Below are 16,709 nucleotides of genomic sequence, written 5' to 3'. Positions count from 1 at the left end.
CTGAGTGATTTACTTGTGTATTAGACTGATAAATTGACTTAATCAACTTTTTTTCTACTAGATCCTCGTTTATCATCTACTACCTAGATCACTTCGAACTATTTGCTCATCCTATCTTGTATGTCTTGGATTTATGAAGGAAAATGTTGGAGGCATTATGGTAATAGTTGTCTTAGAGTCAGAAGATTGGTGTCGAGAGACCCTGTTGAACTGCTTATTTGCTGCCTTACCTAGGATAAACTTAGATTCTCTCCAAAGGGCCATCTTTCCTTCATCTGTCTAACGAGCTGTTTCTCCTGTTTGTTTGTTTGTTTGTTTATTTGTTTGTTTGTTTGAGACAGGGTTTCTCTTTGTAAACTTGGCTATCCTGGATTCATTCTGTAGACCAGGCTAGTCTCCAAACTCACAGAGATCTGCCCCTGCCCCTGCCCCTGCCCCTGCCCCTGCCCCTGCCCCTGCCCCTGCCCCTGCCCCTGCCCCTGCCCCTGCCCCTGCCCCTGCCCCTGCCCGCTGAGTACTGGGATTAAAGGCATGTACCACCACCACCTGGCTTTCCTGTCCAGTTTTTAAACCTTCTTCTAGGGCTTTGATTCTGTGAATGTCACAGCATAGCGGTAGCAGGAGTAGCTAGCTGCCACAGGGAGAGTTTGGTGTCACCTTGCCCTTGAGTTCATTTTTAAACCTGTTGTCCATTATGTTTACTGCAGGCTTTCGGCTGAATGCCTCCTCTTGGCCCATGTTCCTTTTGAAGACACTAAATGGAGCAGAGATGGCGCCCATCAAGATTTTCCATAAGGTATACTGCCTCTCAGCTGTCACTACCTGCAAGTTTCTTAAGATCAAATACTTGTCTTCTATCAGTTACTGAGCCTCTGCTGTCTCTTTTATTTCAATGGCATGAGAATGTTGCTCAAAAACTAGTTCAGTAGAAAATTTAAAAACCTATGAAGTAGATTTATCTTCAGAGAATTGTATTAGACATTAATAATGAGACAGGATTCCTGTTTGGAGGGTTGTAACTGCCAGTGACAAGATAATCTAATAATATCTTTTTTAAATTTTACCTGCAAAGTGAGCATTTAACAGGCTTGTTAAGAAATTAAGGTGTGTTTATTAGAACTCTGAAATATAAAACAAACCTAAAGGAGTAATTTTTACAAAGTTCTGTAGTCTGTGTTCTAAATAGGGAAAAATGAAGGTGACTGTTATTTAATTATCTGTAATATGTTTGTAGCCTTGTACTTATTATGCATTTAGTACCTGCATCTGGCATATATATATATATATATATGTATATATATATATATATGTATATACTAAAAATTATTCAACTCAATAATTAAGGAAACCTACTTTAAATTTTAAAATTACATTTATTTATTTGTTTGTTTATGTATATGGGTGTTTTACCTGTATTAATATGTTTGTACCATGTGCATGCCTGGTGCCCATGAAGGCCAGAAGTAAGGCATCAGAATCCCTGGAACTAGAGTTACAGATGGTTGTGAAGCACCACGTCAGTGCTGGGAGCCAAACCTGAAAGAGCCGCTGGTGTTCTTACCTGCTGAGCTAGCTCTGCAGTCCCCAGGAAGCAGGCTTCTGAGAAAGGAACTTGCTCAAGATCACGTAGTTAGTAAGGGACAGGACAGGGATGGATAACCTGTGTTTATTCTGTCTGTGCCTCAAAAGGAGAGAATGTCAGCCTGCTGGCAGTTGACTTCTCCAGTGGGGGAAGAGTTAGTGTAGAAATGACTGAGACTTGCCTGTGCCGCTAGTTAAATCTAAATCATGAGAACACTCTTGTTTCCACTTGAAACCTCTTTCAATGAGAAATACCTCTAACTGTGAGGTAGGTATGTGGGGAAGAGCCAACAATACTCTCTTTGTAGAACTTACTAGAAAGTAAGAAAAACAATCGTGTTAAACATACATGCTAAATGCATAGCTGTCTTGGGGGCTCTGCCAATCTTACTTTATAGAATCTTGCTTTTATATACCTATGGTAAAACACAAGATGAAGCTTGGACCCATGCCAGGAAGAAAGTAGATTAGAGCCTGGCCATATCTATTAAACTTTAGCTCTCAGTGAAAAGATTATGAGATTTCTAAGGAAGAGACTCTGGGAAAGGGTAGGATGCAGCCACCTCGGATTAGGCTTCTCCCCATGGGTGGGTTGTCTAGGGACTTCACACTGTATGAAGGTATTGTTAGGTACCTGGCAGAAGCAAACCCAAAACCTCTCTAGGTGATTTGATATCACAGTGATTCAGTGAAGGACTGCTGAGAATGAGCCCTGTGTTCTGCCTTAGAAAGCCCTCAGAAACTTTCAAAACAAACCTTACATGATACAGACATAATAAACATCACACATCCCAAGTAGTTTCAGACAGTACAAATATCAGCCAAGGGTGTAGCCTAAGTATTTTGCCCAAGAAACTAGAAGAAGAAATAGAAAAACAACATTTTGATTTTTTAACTTATCTTTACATATTTATTTTATTTTGTGGGGAGGGGTACATGCCACAGCATACGTATATGGAGGTCAGAAGACAACTTACAGGAGTGACTCTCTCCTCTTTGGCTCCTAGGAAGGAAACTCAGCTTACAGGTGGGACTTGAATTATCAGGCTTGTCAGCAAGTGTCTTTAACCACTGAGCCATTTCACTGGCACAAAACACCATTTTTTAAGTGCTACATTTTAAAAAGGTCCAAACTGAACATCTGAAAAGAGAGAGAGAGGAAGAGAACATAAGAGATATCACCAGGTAAACTTATATCAAGATAAAATTGATATAAAGTATACTGAAGTCAGACAGATATGTTGATACTAAAAAGCATTAAAGAAGTCAATAGGTGATGATTAAAAAGTAACACATCTCCAAGAAACAAAGCAGTTATCGTACATGAGCTTCTGAAAAATAACCTCAGGGAACATGAAGAAAAAAAAAGATAATCAATGGTGATATGGGAATTCTTTCGCTAGGAAAATGTAGCAGTGTCTAGCCTTTTCTTATAAGAGCCAATGACAAAGCCAAGTTCAGCACAGGAATCCAGTGAGTTCATTGGACATAGAGAATATGGGTTGCCTCATAGCAGCTGCACTGGAAAATCATCTTCATCCAGCATGGATGATGGCTTCCCCATTACATAGGTAGGTGGAGCCCTTCTCTCCAGTTAGCCTTCCCCAGCCTATGTACTCTAGTACCTCACGGGACCCTAAGACTGTATGCATTTATGGAAAAAATGTATACAAATGACTGGGATGTACAGGAGAGAGCAGCCAAATCTCAGGAGAGGATCCAGTGATCCTCCCTCTGCCCTCCTTCTCTAAGAAACATAAACGGGTTGCTAGTGGTGTTCTGTTGTAAGCAGATACAGCCTCTCTGATGAAGATGGCAGCTGCTTTGCTGTGAGGGCCTCTTTCGACAAAACAACAAAACTGGAAAACCTACAGTCAGTCAGAATACTTCTTGTATATCACTCAGGAATTACAAATAAACCAGGCAAAAATTCATATATCAATCAGTATTGCCGGTCAACTTTTAAAGCATCATTCATTCCTACTTTATAGAAACGAATTGCTTGATAATACAATTTTTTTAAATACCATTCATGGTATCCATTCATGGAACATTAATATACCTAGAACAAATGTTAGGAAGTAGCATGAGGGGCTGTTAAGATAGGTCAGTGGGTGTACGGTGCTCACTGCCAAGCCTGACAACCCAATTCTTATCCCTGGGACCCACATGGTAGAAGGAGTCAACTCCCATAGTTTGTGCTTGAACTACATGTATGCCATAGCACATACCTCCACATGCCCACACACAAAATAAATAAATGTAACAAAAAATTTAAAGCATGATATATTTATGGAGGAGATTTAAATTTTGTATAAAGGAGAAATCTATATTAAAGAAGTTTTAAATGGGAAAAGGTGATCATATGCATAGATAAGGTTTAATGTTGTCAGTAATAAAGGATATTTCTTCCTAAATCAATCTATAAATGCATTAGAGTTCCAGTCAGGATCCAAAAATGGTTTTTCTATCTAACTTGAAAAGCTGATTAATTCATTTGGAAGATGAAGGAAAAAGGACAACTCAAAATAATGCTGAAGAATGGCAAAGTGGAGGGCACTTCTCACTAGTATAATTTACTAGGAGAAGAGAACAGAGTGGACCATGAATTTGTTGAAAGTTTAATCTAAGTAGCTACCTCACAGAGTAGAGGCTGATATTTCTGTTTCTCATCTAGGAGCCACCATCACCTTCCCACAACTTCTTCAAAATGGGAATGAAGTTAGAAGCTGTAGACAGAAAGAACCCGCATTTCATTTGCCCAGCCACTATTGGAGAAGTTCGAGGCTCAGAGGTGCTTGTCACTTTTGATGGGTGGCGAGGAGCATTTGACTACTGGTGCCGCTTTGACTCCCGGGATATCTTTCCAGTGGGCTGGTGTTCTTTGACTGGAGATAACCTGCAGCCACCTGGCACCAAAGGTAAAGAGCCACCCTTAGTCCCCTGAAACCAGAGTTCAGATGGTGAGAGAAATCCCCCAGGTCTGTTGTGCTCAATATGTCTTTACTAGCAAGCTTCCTTGTAAGCAGGGGAAGAATTAGGGCTGGCTCCTTACGTACAAACCAAGGGCTTCTGGGATGTTTCACTAGCAGTTCAGAATAGGATCAGATGAAGCCAGAGATGAAATTTGGGATAAAGTAAAAATTCTTTCTTCTAAATATCCCAATTTATTCTCAGACAACTCTGGCTTTTGCCCCTAACCCATTTTAAATTTTGTCATTGTCAAGACAAATGTTTCCTCCAAGCCTTGGAAATTGTGTAATGAGCTGGGAAACACTGTTGATGAGCATGTAAGAAACACATAACAGAATGGACAAAGTAGAGCCGTAGCGTTGCCCAGCACCAGCAGTTAATTCACCTATCTAAACCTCAAATTTCCATGTGTAAAAGAACACCTACTTCAAAAATTCTTGAAAGAAATAAATGAAATCATGTGGAAAAAATGCCCACGTGTGAAATATAGCAAGCTCCAAGACAATTTCTATTGTATTTCTGTGGCTATTATTATAGCTATGTGCTGTATTTATTATTACTATGCTATACATGTTATACTAGATTATAATTGTATTACATCAGCATATTATAATACCATAAAATTAAACACTACAAATGGGGGCGTATAGTATCACTTCATACTAAATGAAACATAAATAATACTTCTAATAATGATAGTGGAGATCATCTGTTAATCCCACAGATGTGAGGAGAAAGACCACTCACCCATATCATGGCCAGCCAAATTAGTTAAAGCAAGCTTTTTTTTTTTTTCCCAGTCTTGTACACAATGTTGTCTCTCCTTAAAGACAGGTTTCAAGAGATCAGCATCGAGGCAGGAGAGATGGCTCAGTGGTTAAGAACACTGCCTGCTCTTCCAGAAGACTCAGGTGCAATTCCCAGCACCCACATGGCAGCTCACAACTGTCTGTAACTCCAGTTCCAGGTGATCTGTCACCCCCATACCAATGCACATAAAATAAAATTAAATAAATTATGTTTTTAAAAGATGTCAGCATTGGACATGGGTGAGATAAGAGTTTTTATAGTTGAGGAATAGGGTGTTTCCAAATGGAGGATTTGGTAGGCAAATAGGAAAGGGTTACAAAAGCAGAACATAGACGTAACAAGGTGATCATAATAACCTCTGAAACAAAGGCATGGTCACAAGGTGATCATAATAACCTCTGAAACAAAGGCATGGTCACAAGGTGATCATAATAACCTCTGAAACAAAGGCACAATTTCCATTTCCTGGAATAGACAGAATATAGAACCATTTGTAGTTGAGGTTACAGGTGGAACATAGCCCTATCCTTGAGAAACAAAGATTTAATCATAAACAGGAATGAATCTACTGTGTCTTTACTATAAGATGGCTCTCAAGCTCAAGATGGAAGCAGGCTGATTTATCACATTCAAGAGATTTTTGAGATACTCTTAGTAGCAAAAATAATAACCCCTCTATCTTAAGTGTAAGCATACCAGTGAATCTGAAAAAGTGGAAAATTACCCTGTTGTTTCAGAATTTCTTTTCTAAACATTAATAGAATGCATTCATTAATTAACTAAATATTTATTGAATGTCTAACTAAGCCAAGCTGAGAATTTATCAGTGATACAAATAGAATCTTCTACTTTTATGGCACCTCTGTTCTAGTCTTGTGAGACAGATGTAAGTATTTATAATAAATCAGGAAATAAGGTCATTTTAGTGGCTAGAGATATCATAAGTTCAGTGGTAGAATATGTGCCATCGCATGAGTGAGGTCCTGGCTTCAATCTTCAACACATACAAAAAAGGTCACATTTTAATGTATATTTTGAAAAAATTTTAACATAAATATGCATCCTTGGTACTATTACTATCATCAAAATAATGATTATGTCTGTCATTCCCCCAGAGTTCATTTTTGGAGGGGGATCTTCTGTACTGAGAATTTCTTTTCAGGAAAATTTGTAAAATTTTAAATTGAAACCTAGGAGATAAGAAGTAGCCATTTAGGGAAAGAGAATACAAGCATACAGACAGAACTGCCGACACAGCGCTGCTAATAACATGCACGAGCAAAGTGAAGATATTCTTAGTAGCTTATATAGGCTGAGGAGGAAGGTGGTATGAAGAGGTGTTGTAGAGGCAGGCGGTGGCCTGACTGTGTAGGCCTTATGAGCCAGAGTGGCAGTTTGGGGCTTTGTTCTAAATCATTAGGGAACTACATAGGAATGCCAATGCTTTCAAATTGTTGTCTAAAAATATGCTGGGTTATAGTCATGACTGCTCTGATACATGAGCCTGGCCACAGATCAGACGTGCCTACAAGGAATGAAGAGATTTGATTTACTGTTGGAAATTACTTTCTAAAACATAAAAGAATGCTTATAGTTCAGCAATAGAAAAGGTAAATAACCCTATTTTAAAATAGGCAAGATGTCCATTAAAAATGAAATGATAAAAGAAATACATGTGTAAAATATTGGGTATTTGTAGGTTGGAGATTAGGAAAAGTTCTGTGGGGAAGGATTAAGGGAAACATGGCAATAATGTCATACTTGCAGCAGGTAAACAGAAGATGTGATTATGAGGGGCAAGGAAACCAGCAAAAGGGGATAACTAAGAAAAAAGTATAATCATATACATGCATGCAAATGCCATACTGAAACCCGTTACTTTGTATACTAACATAAAAAGGCAAATTATTTTGGTAGATATTTCTCCAGAGAATATATAAAAACAGCCAATAAAGCCTTGGAAAGATGTTCAGCATCATTCATCATTTGGGAAATGCTAATCACAGTGCAATACCACTTTACACCCACCATGTAGCTGAAACCAAAACATAGTCATCTGTGTGGGAGAAGATGTAGAGCAGCTAGACTCTTCATACATTGCTGGTAAGGTTGTAAAGTGATGCAGACACATTAGAAAACGGTTTGCAAGTTACAATAGATGGATGTAGTCACTATATGACCCAGAATTTCCACTCATAGGAATATACTCTCCAAAATACAGAAAACATATTCCTATAAAACATGAGTGTCTTAACAACACTGTTTGATAAACGTTGAAACAACTTTAATGTTCACCAGCCAAGGAACAGATAAATACAATTCAGTATATCTACTTAATAAAATATTACTTGGCAACAAAAAAGGAATGAATTGCTGATTATACTACAACAGAGCTATACCAATTGTGTTAAGTGAGATGAGAATGGCTTGGTTTTAGTTAGTGATGCTGAGGTAGCGGGATCTTGGAGCAAGGTAAGAAAAAACATGCTTTTTTTACTCTCAGTGTGACTCTTTTATATGCTGTAAGAAACATGTCTTAGATCAGAGTAAGAAATTTATTGCCATTCCTGACTTGCCTGCAAGGCTCTGCACAGCAGCAAATGCCTTGGAACTGATGGTGGAATCATTTTTGTTTACTTAAGGCTAAAATCAGAAAAGCTCTGTTCTCCAGGTTTTATTCAGCAGTAGGATAGACTGATTTCATACTTTCTTGTCTAGAAAGTTCTGTTCTGTTACTGGAAAATTTTAGACCAGTCAGTGAGGCCACTGAGCCAGAAGAGCTTGGAGGTTGTATCTAGCCTCTGCTAGCCACATATCCCTTTCTGACTGCATCCATGCTGATAAGAAGTATGACTCACTGTGTGGCTGATGCTTCCAGGGGAGTGGACTGGCTAGGGCTGCTCTCATGTGGCTTTCAGAAAACCATAGAACTTCAATGATAGGTGGCCAAAAAAGACCAGGCTCAAAGGACAGAGACCCTCTTCCACAACATTTCCAGGAATTCCTCTTTCCCTCAGTAACACTTCTGTCCTCCACCCCCTCCTGCCCTAGTAGGTCCCAAAGTGAGAGGTTTAGCAAGCTTCCTGCCCTGACTAGGAAGCAAGTGACACAATGTGGAAGGAATGTGATTATGCAATCCATTTCACAAAACAAGATGTTTCTGTATATAAGCCTGTTCCCTTTCTGATTATAATGTCTCCTCCATCTTTCCTACCTTCTGGTCATTAGTCTGCAACGATTAAAAATTCAGAGTAAAATAGGAATGTTTCTTGCTGTGGTACGAAAAAGTAATGTTTACTTAATGTTCTTTCACACATATTGTTTCATTTTATTTTCTGTGTAACTCTAAATTAGGCACAGTTATTTTCAGATATATTTTACTTATGAGAAAACTGAAGCTTAAAGTGACTTGATATGTGGTGTCTGAGTCCACAGGGAGAGGCAGCTATCAGGCCAGTACACTGAGCACACTGCCCTGATACATCATCCCCACACGTTACCGCAGCCTCTAATTCCCCTTCATGGGCCTGTACTTTTCAAAGCTTCATTTGGGATCATAGATTTGAGCTTCCAGGTCCTGGTAAGAATTAGGAAAGAGACAGTATTTATGCTAACAGACCTCTAAAGTAGGTTCTAGGCTCAGTAAGAGCACATGCCTGTTTTGTCTTTAAGCAAATACTTCTGAATGTGAGAGGGTTAACTAGGATATTGAAGAGCCTTAGTCTCTAGAAGTCCCATGTATTAATATTCTTGGGAACAGATAACAAATGACTCATGACTTTGTCTCTTACTTGATTCCAGACAGTAAGCTCCCCTACTACTCAGCTCTGTCTATGTAAACAGAATCGTATATGCTGTTCAGTCTCTCTTTCTCACCTTTAATAAGCCAGGCATATGCCTGTTAGCTCCTAAACTCATGGCAGCAGCTACCAAGTAGCCAACTAATTCAGGATTCTTGGCCATAAAAAGCAAAAGCTTTTATTTATTTCTTTAGCTTATCATTTTTAAGTGGCACAGAACTAAAATAGTTCATGCTTAATTTTTAAATGTAAAAAGGAAAGGAAAGAATTCATCACACCTGGCATACTGTGATGCTCATCAGACCTTTAGTTATCATAAGTCATTTAACATCCCCTTGCTTTGATTTGATACCAGTTTCAATGTAGAATAGCTTCCTAAGTACTTTTACAAGAGAAAGAAGGCAGATACATTCTACATCATCTTCATGCTTTTATTTAAAATCAATAGATTGCTATACTGGGTTATACCACGCATTGTTAGGTTAATTGGACTGTCTGCTCAAGTCCACGTCCAGTGGAGATCCCACCCCTGAGTGTACCTGCCGACATGCGTGGTGAGCCAGGCTTCTTCTGTTCATACTTCAGAGCCCATTCCTAGTGACACACTTCCTCCAACAAGACCACACATAATCCTTGCAGTAGTACTGCTGCCTGGTGAGTAAGCATTCAAGTATATGACCCTGTGGGGTCATTCTTTTCACACCATCTCACAATGCTACCGTCACTCACATATTCTAAAACACAAAGGGAGTTGGTTAAAATATAACCCTAGACTACAGATGGGAAAGGCTAGAGATAAGATCAGCACAGCTAAGGCCAACTTCTGGCCATGACTGCTGTTATTAGCTAGGTTAAGGGGACCCTGCCTTTAGACATCGCAGTTTTAAGAGAAGGGAGACCAGGGGTAACTTTAGAGGACAAGTGTGCCAAAGGACCCTTAACCTAGGTAAGAGGACTGAAGGTTGAAGATCACGAAACTTCCAGACTAAGGAACAACTAAGCTAAAACCTGAAGAATTAAACAGTAGAAACAGAATTCTAGCTAGCAGTGGAAACAGAAGAGTTAGAAGCCCAGAATTTTGTTGTTGGTGGTGGTTTTTATTTTATTTTATTTTTTAAGTGTTTAGGTATTTTGTCTCCATGTATGTCTATGCACCATGTGTATGCTTCATGCCAGTACGGGCCAGAAGACAGCATCAGATCTCAGGAACTGTTGTTACAGTGTCCATGTAGATGCTGAGAAGTGAACCTGGGTCCTGTAGAAGAGCAGTCAGTCCTCTTAACTGCTAAGCTATCTCTCCAGCTCCAGTGGTGGCTTTTTAAGACAGGGTCTCACTTTGCAGCCCCAGTTGGCCTAGAACCCACTGTGTCATCCCGGGTAGCCCAGAAATTACAACCATTTTCTTGCTACCTGTAAGTAAGCATTACAGACATATACCACTCCACCTGGCTCCTAGGGTTTAAAACAATAAAATAAAGAAAGTTGAAAACGGGGGGAAAAATTGAGTGTCTAGATTGTAAGAAGAGGAAGAGAGATGAGACAAAAGAGGAAAGCACATGAAACGCAAAGCTTCCCATAGTGGCCATTTGGCAGTCCTCGTCTTTACCACATAAGCTTGGTAGACTGTTGAATGGTTGTAAGTGGCAAAATTCAGGTCAGGTTTGTTTTCAGAAGAACCATCTTGGCAGCCCAAGGATGGATGGTGTTCAGAGCTGATGGCATCAACTAGCAGTCCTCTAAAGTTGCTAGTATTCCGGCTGACAAAGGAGAAACAGTTCAGCGAGAAAGAAAGAAGACTGGAGCCGTATCTGTCTTTGTTAAGGATGCTAAGATGTAAGGGAGAAAGTGTAGTTATTTTAAGAGTAGTAGAATAGTGTAGAATAGTGTAGTAGAATAGTGTAGTTATTTTAAGAGTAGTTTATGTTTATTTAAGAAACTATTCCTATGAACTGAAATCATTGTAAGTTTTCAGTATCAGCATTAATAAAGAGCTAAAATTCTCTTTCATCTCAAGAAATGTAGGTTTTTTTAAAACACAAAAATCTGTGTTAAGTAGAACTAGTTTATTAATTGTATCTTTATATCCCCAGTACATGTCAAACTTTAGTTATTCAGTAATTTTGTTGGGTGAGATAGATTATACTACTGTATAATCTCAAGTTACCCATATGTGATGTCATTATTCTGAAGTTATTCACTTGATTATAAAAATGGCAATACTAATATTTACTAAAGTTGTGTGAGCAGATTAAAAGCCATTTTAACTAGTGTTCTAATTTGGAAAGTTGGTGGACAGCATTAAAAATGGCAACACCACCTCCATGTTTATAAATACTTGTACACCTCTATACCTGGACCACTTCTTGCTTCTGCTCAGCTTCCATTTCTAATAAGCTACAAAACACGATCTTTTCAGGAAACTTCTGATAGCTGGGATGCCCCTCTGGGTCTCTTGGCATTCAGTATCCACGCCAAAAAGAAAAAGAAAGGTATGTGAATCTTGGTTAATAAGTAAAGTTCTTTGCTCTTTTTCTCTTTTCCCCTCACCTTTTATAGTCCTGACATATCATGGATAATAAACTAATTGTCTTCACCATTTTCCTGAACTAATGTACTATTTCCTCCTTCAGTTTATACCATACACACAGTATGTCATTATTCCAGCTTTGGTCTTGTAATCTCATCACACGTGCTAACCTTGCCGTTTGTTCATCGATCCCGCTAACACATGCAGAGCATCTCCTGTTAGCAATGTGAGGCTCAGTGGAGGGTGTACAGTGGAGGGTGTAGGGAAGGTTAAGGGTAGATTGCAATTTGAAATAGAAAGGTGGGTTTGTAGATGCAAAGCACCGTAATAAATGGCCTACTGTGTGATAGTTATATCTAAATTTAAATGCCCAACCCAAAGAAAAGGGAATCACATATTCAGTTTTCAGCAGAAAAAAATATATTATTTTTGTGATGTGAGATTTGTGCAATGAGCCACTGTTCCATAAATAATCCTCTCTTGATTGCATATTTATGGGCACAAATAACAAGTAGAAAAATGGGGGAAATGAGATATAGTACTCACTGTATTATGAAGCATAGGACCTGGGTTTTTCCACTGATTCTAATTGTATCTGCTCAGATGACCAAAATATCTTGCTCTGTACCTTTCTTCTAAGTACTTAAGATGTCCCTCAGTGTTGGCAGTCACCAGCTTCTCCCCTTGCTAATGCCCAGGATGCTTGAGAATGGTAGCAGGTTTGAGTATGTCTTACTGTCTTTCAAGGTCCTGGAAACAGTAAGATGTGATGTAAGCAGTTCACAGAGTTGATCAACTCTGCTGCTTTCTTGGAAATACATAGAACCCATGGAGGCTTGATTGACAGGCTCTTATTGTATCTCAGATCAGCAACTGTAATACTGAGTTATAACCCTGCTACTTTTTAATTTTTTTATTTCATTAAATTTGTCATACATGTATGTAGTATTTATTGATCCTATCACTCCTCACTTCCCCCTCCAACTCTTCCAAGGACCCCCAGTCATCTCTCTCCCCCAGATTCATGTCCTATTTATTTGTTTGTTGGTTACCTGTTTAACCCAGAGTCCAGCCGTGCTGTGTATATATGCATGAGCATGGTTCACCCACTGCTGCGTAGGGAATCTGTTAGTAGCCACACTCCTGATGGAAAAACGGACTCTTCCTAGTAGCCATCAGGGGAGGGGAGGGGAGGAGACCCTCTCCCTGCTCTCTGCTGAAATTTTTAACTGGGTTGATTTTGTGCAGGTTTTGTGTAGGTGACCACAGCAGCTATAAGTTCACTGGTTCAACAACCACATCATGTCCAAGAGTCAGCATTTTACAGCACTCCCCCCGATCCTCTGCATCCTCTGGCTTCCACTTTCTTTCCAGCCCCTCTTTGGAGATGTTTCCTGAGCTCTGGGGAGTGACACAGCCGTCCGAGCCAGGCTTAGGACGCAGAGTCGCTTGCTCTCAGTGCTTAGACAACCCCACACTCAAATAAATTAGTCCTAAGAACCCCCCTAGATGATCTGGGGGAAAAGATTATAGTTACAAATGAGTATTTCTAGATTTTAATAATGACTGATGGGGAAAATGTAAACATTTGTATTTATCAAGAACACAAGAACTTAGCAAACTCTTAAACAAAGCAATGACAAGCAAGAGGTTATAAGGAAAGTATGATAAGAAGGAAAGAGTTGGAGTTGATTGTGACAATTAAAACTCATTGTCTTGACGTTGAAGATAGCTCCATGGTAGAACGCTTGCTTAGCACAGAAAAGGTCTTGGGATGGGGTCCCTTAGTGCCACATTTAAAAAAAAAAATGTTTCTTAGGCTCAGGAAAGCTGGAATGTGTTTATATGACTCTCACTGATTAACACTTCATCACAGTGTTCTGTCATGCTACCTCTCAGAGTAGCCTAGATGGACTTGGCCAGCTTTCCACTAAATGTCTTTCTGGGTTACTCTTTTTACTTACAACTTTGGTCAGCAAAGTCTGTCATACCTTTGAGTTTTGGTAGCTTGAGGCTTTTGAAGTTGACTTGTGACCCCATCATGTATGATTTTAGTTATCTTTCTACTTCTCCACTTAGAAGGCTCTGAGAAAATGTGTTGTCTTTGTATTATAAAGGTCCTCTCCCCAGGCTACAGAGATGACAGTCAGCAGTATAAAAAGGAGTATGACATGGAGTTCTAAGGGTTAGCTACCTAGAAGCAGTGGGCAGCCCGGCTTTATTAGGAAAACTTAAAGTTCAGAGTACGAGAGTTTCAACCTTGGAATAAGCCCTGCTGCTAACACAGAGCCAAGCTGGGCTAAACTAATAGAGAACATATCTTCTAAATTATTATTCCCAGGGTGATGAGAGATAATTCTAGGCCAGACAGCTTCTCCCAATTTCAGTTGTTCCCATTTCACACAGGCACATGCACACACACACACACTTTGTGTTACATTTTATTTATCTGTTTCTAATTCCATATGCTCTGTTGTTGCTGTAGAGAAGATAACTTTTTCTTTGGAACATCTGTGATTGCTAACTAAGGATTATTTAGAAAAATGTAGAAATAGTGGTATCCTAAAATCATTTATTATTGTATAGACATGTTGAATTCCTTACCTTCCTTCAGATTTATATTCCATTTTTTTAGTAATTATATATTAAACATATTTAGACATCTTTTCTATAGATAATATTAGGGTCGCAAAAATACAAGACTGTCAAAAAAATAGAATAGTTTTAAGAACTTTGACAGCATGCAGACCAAATACACTTATTTTTAAAATGTATCTTTCATGTTTAACCAAGAATCTTTCCATTTAAAACAACCTGAAAACAGTATCCAAGTCATTTTGCCTGCTTCCATCATGTTTTTGTATGGGGGGAAAAAATCCAAGAATCTAAGAGGTCAGCATTATACAGCATACAGAGACATTGCCTCTAACTGCAGTTATTGCAAACCAGAAGGAAATGGGTTGTTTTTTGTTGTTGTTGTTGCCAATTTTCTACTATTATTATACAGATGAAGGATGCTTTTGTTCAGAAACAGGCTTTATCTGGAATTGTGACTGTAGAGTTGAAAAGTATTCCTTAAGGAAGACAGTACATGTAATCTGTCCAAAGCCTATGCCTAATGCTTTGGCAACTGCAGGTAGTGTAGATTTACCTCTGTTATGAGTTTATAGTCTACTAAGGACATTAAAAACAAAGAACTGAAAAAGCAATCAATATACGGCAAAACTCTCAAGTCAAATACTGTATGTATAATCATGGAAAGTTTCACTAAAGGGTATCAGCTGAGCAGATATATTGATTCTTTTTGTGTAATAAGATTTTTCCTGGCGAGCTACAACTCACAGATCGGGAGCTCACAACAGACCACAGTACATATACCACAAAGTCCAACTTGGTGAATCATGAGTTTTATTGGAGTTGTTTACAGAAATGTGGGTGAGGGGCTACTGACCAGGAGTAGAAGTGATTCAAAGATAGCAGCATAGCCACAGCCCACCCCAGTTTGAGCGGCAGCTCAGCCCTGGAGACACTGCACAGAGTGCAGGCAGCTAAAAGGTTGGAGAGTATCCTTTCCAAGTGACTCAGTTGGTCTAACCCTCTTCCAGGCAGCTGGTCTAGTCTCAGAGTCTTATTCGCAGTTTGGTTTCCCTGAGCATCTCCTCTGAGAGTGACTATTGGCTGTCTATTGTTCTGGGAGGGAGGAGTCTGGTGAATCTGGTAGTTTCAGAGACTTCCCGAAGCTATTTGAATTGTTTAGCTCCCTGCATAAAAAGTTTCCCAGCAAGGTGAAATGTTCCAGTCTCTTAGGAAACTGTTGTACAACAATACTTTGGAAAAATAAATGCAATTTTCATGAAATATGTTAACATTTTTGTTAATTTCAAGCTGATATACTTGGTACACCATTTCACTTTAGATCTTTGCATATCTTAGTAAGGTGTGTTTCTGCAGACAAGAGTTTGGATCTTGTTTTTAATTCAATCAGCTAGCCTCTTGAATCTTTTAATTGAAGAATTTAGACATTTAAGGTTATTGTTGGAAGGTATTCACAGATTCCTGTAATTTTGTTGGTTCGAATAATGTTTGTCCTTCTCTTTCTTCCCTTCTCATCTTAGAAGTTTTCTGGTTAACTGAGGAGGCCATGTTCAATTTTTTTTCCTACTTCTCATATGTTCATCTGTTTCTAGTGATATTCTTAATACTATTGAATTTTCAAAATAAAAATTCTACTTTAGCAGAAAATTTACAACATAAATACAAAGACATTTCCCGTAGTTTTAACAGATTCCCCTCAAATTAGTGTCACATCCCAAGTGCATCATCAGACCCTCAATATATAATGCATATTTTTTTCTTTATATCTCTTTCATCACTGCATGTAATAACTTTAATGATTTCATTCAGGCTATGTCTACCAGGCTTCTTTACCACAGAGTTGTTTTTCCCCTTGTCTTGTAAGAAAATACTTAAGAGGTTTTAAATGTCTTGTTTTTCTCTTTTTTTTTCTTAATTTTTTTAGTTAGCATACAAAATAGTAGGTTCTGTTATACTTTCATTTCATGTCTAATATATTATTGTACTTTAAATCCAAGTTTAAATCTAAATGTCACATTTGAAAAAGAACATTAAAATATTTGTCCTTCCCCAAGCATCTAATTTTTAATCAAATTTTCACACTATAGTTTCAGCATCTCTGATTTTCTCATTTTATATGTTAGTTACTCACAGAAATGATCCCCACAAGAAAGTTATTGATGACCATGCTGATTAATCCAATTAAAGTCTTTGGTCCTTTTATTAATGGCTAGACCAAGATTAGGCTCATACCTCTGAAAGTTCTCATGGTGCCCAAGCTCAGAGGTATGGCGTTTTAAAAGACAAATCCCCAATTATATCAGTGTTTGAAGTGGGCTTAGGGGAAGGACTTAGATGTGGTGGCTGGTAATATCTGCTTTTTTTTTTTTTTTTTTTTTTAGCTCAGTGGTATTTTCTAGACACTACATAATGTATTTGAGCCA

The 16,709-nt window shown here is 38.6% G+C and overlaps 1 protein-coding gene across 9 annotated transcripts in view; it reads left to right on the top strand.

Annotated features, from left to right (window-relative positions):
- The window catches only part of Scmh1 (Scm polycomb group protein homolog 1), a 130,750-nt gene that overhangs the window by 74,726 nt on the left and 39,315 nt on the right, over positions 1-16,709 (top strand). For all 9 annotated transcript variants that reach the window (XM_060379684.1, XM_060379681.1, XM_060379676.1 and 6 more), the window contains 2 exons: positions 708-796; positions 4,259-4,502. In XM_060379684.1, the coding sequence (XP_060235667.1) occupies positions 708-796; positions 4,259-4,502 (333 nt within the window). The remainder of the gene's footprint in view (positions 1-707; positions 797-4,258; positions 4,503-16,709) is intronic.

This window comes from Meriones unguiculatus, chromosome 3 (assembly GCF_030254825.1).
Source record: "Meriones unguiculatus strain TT.TT164.6M chromosome 3, Bangor_MerUng_6.1, whole genome shotgun sequence".
In the NCBI taxonomy this organism is placed as follows: domain Eukaryota; kingdom Metazoa; phylum Chordata; class Mammalia; order Rodentia; family Muridae; genus Meriones; species Meriones unguiculatus.
This window is presented reverse-complemented; position numbering and strand designations above follow the sequence as displayed.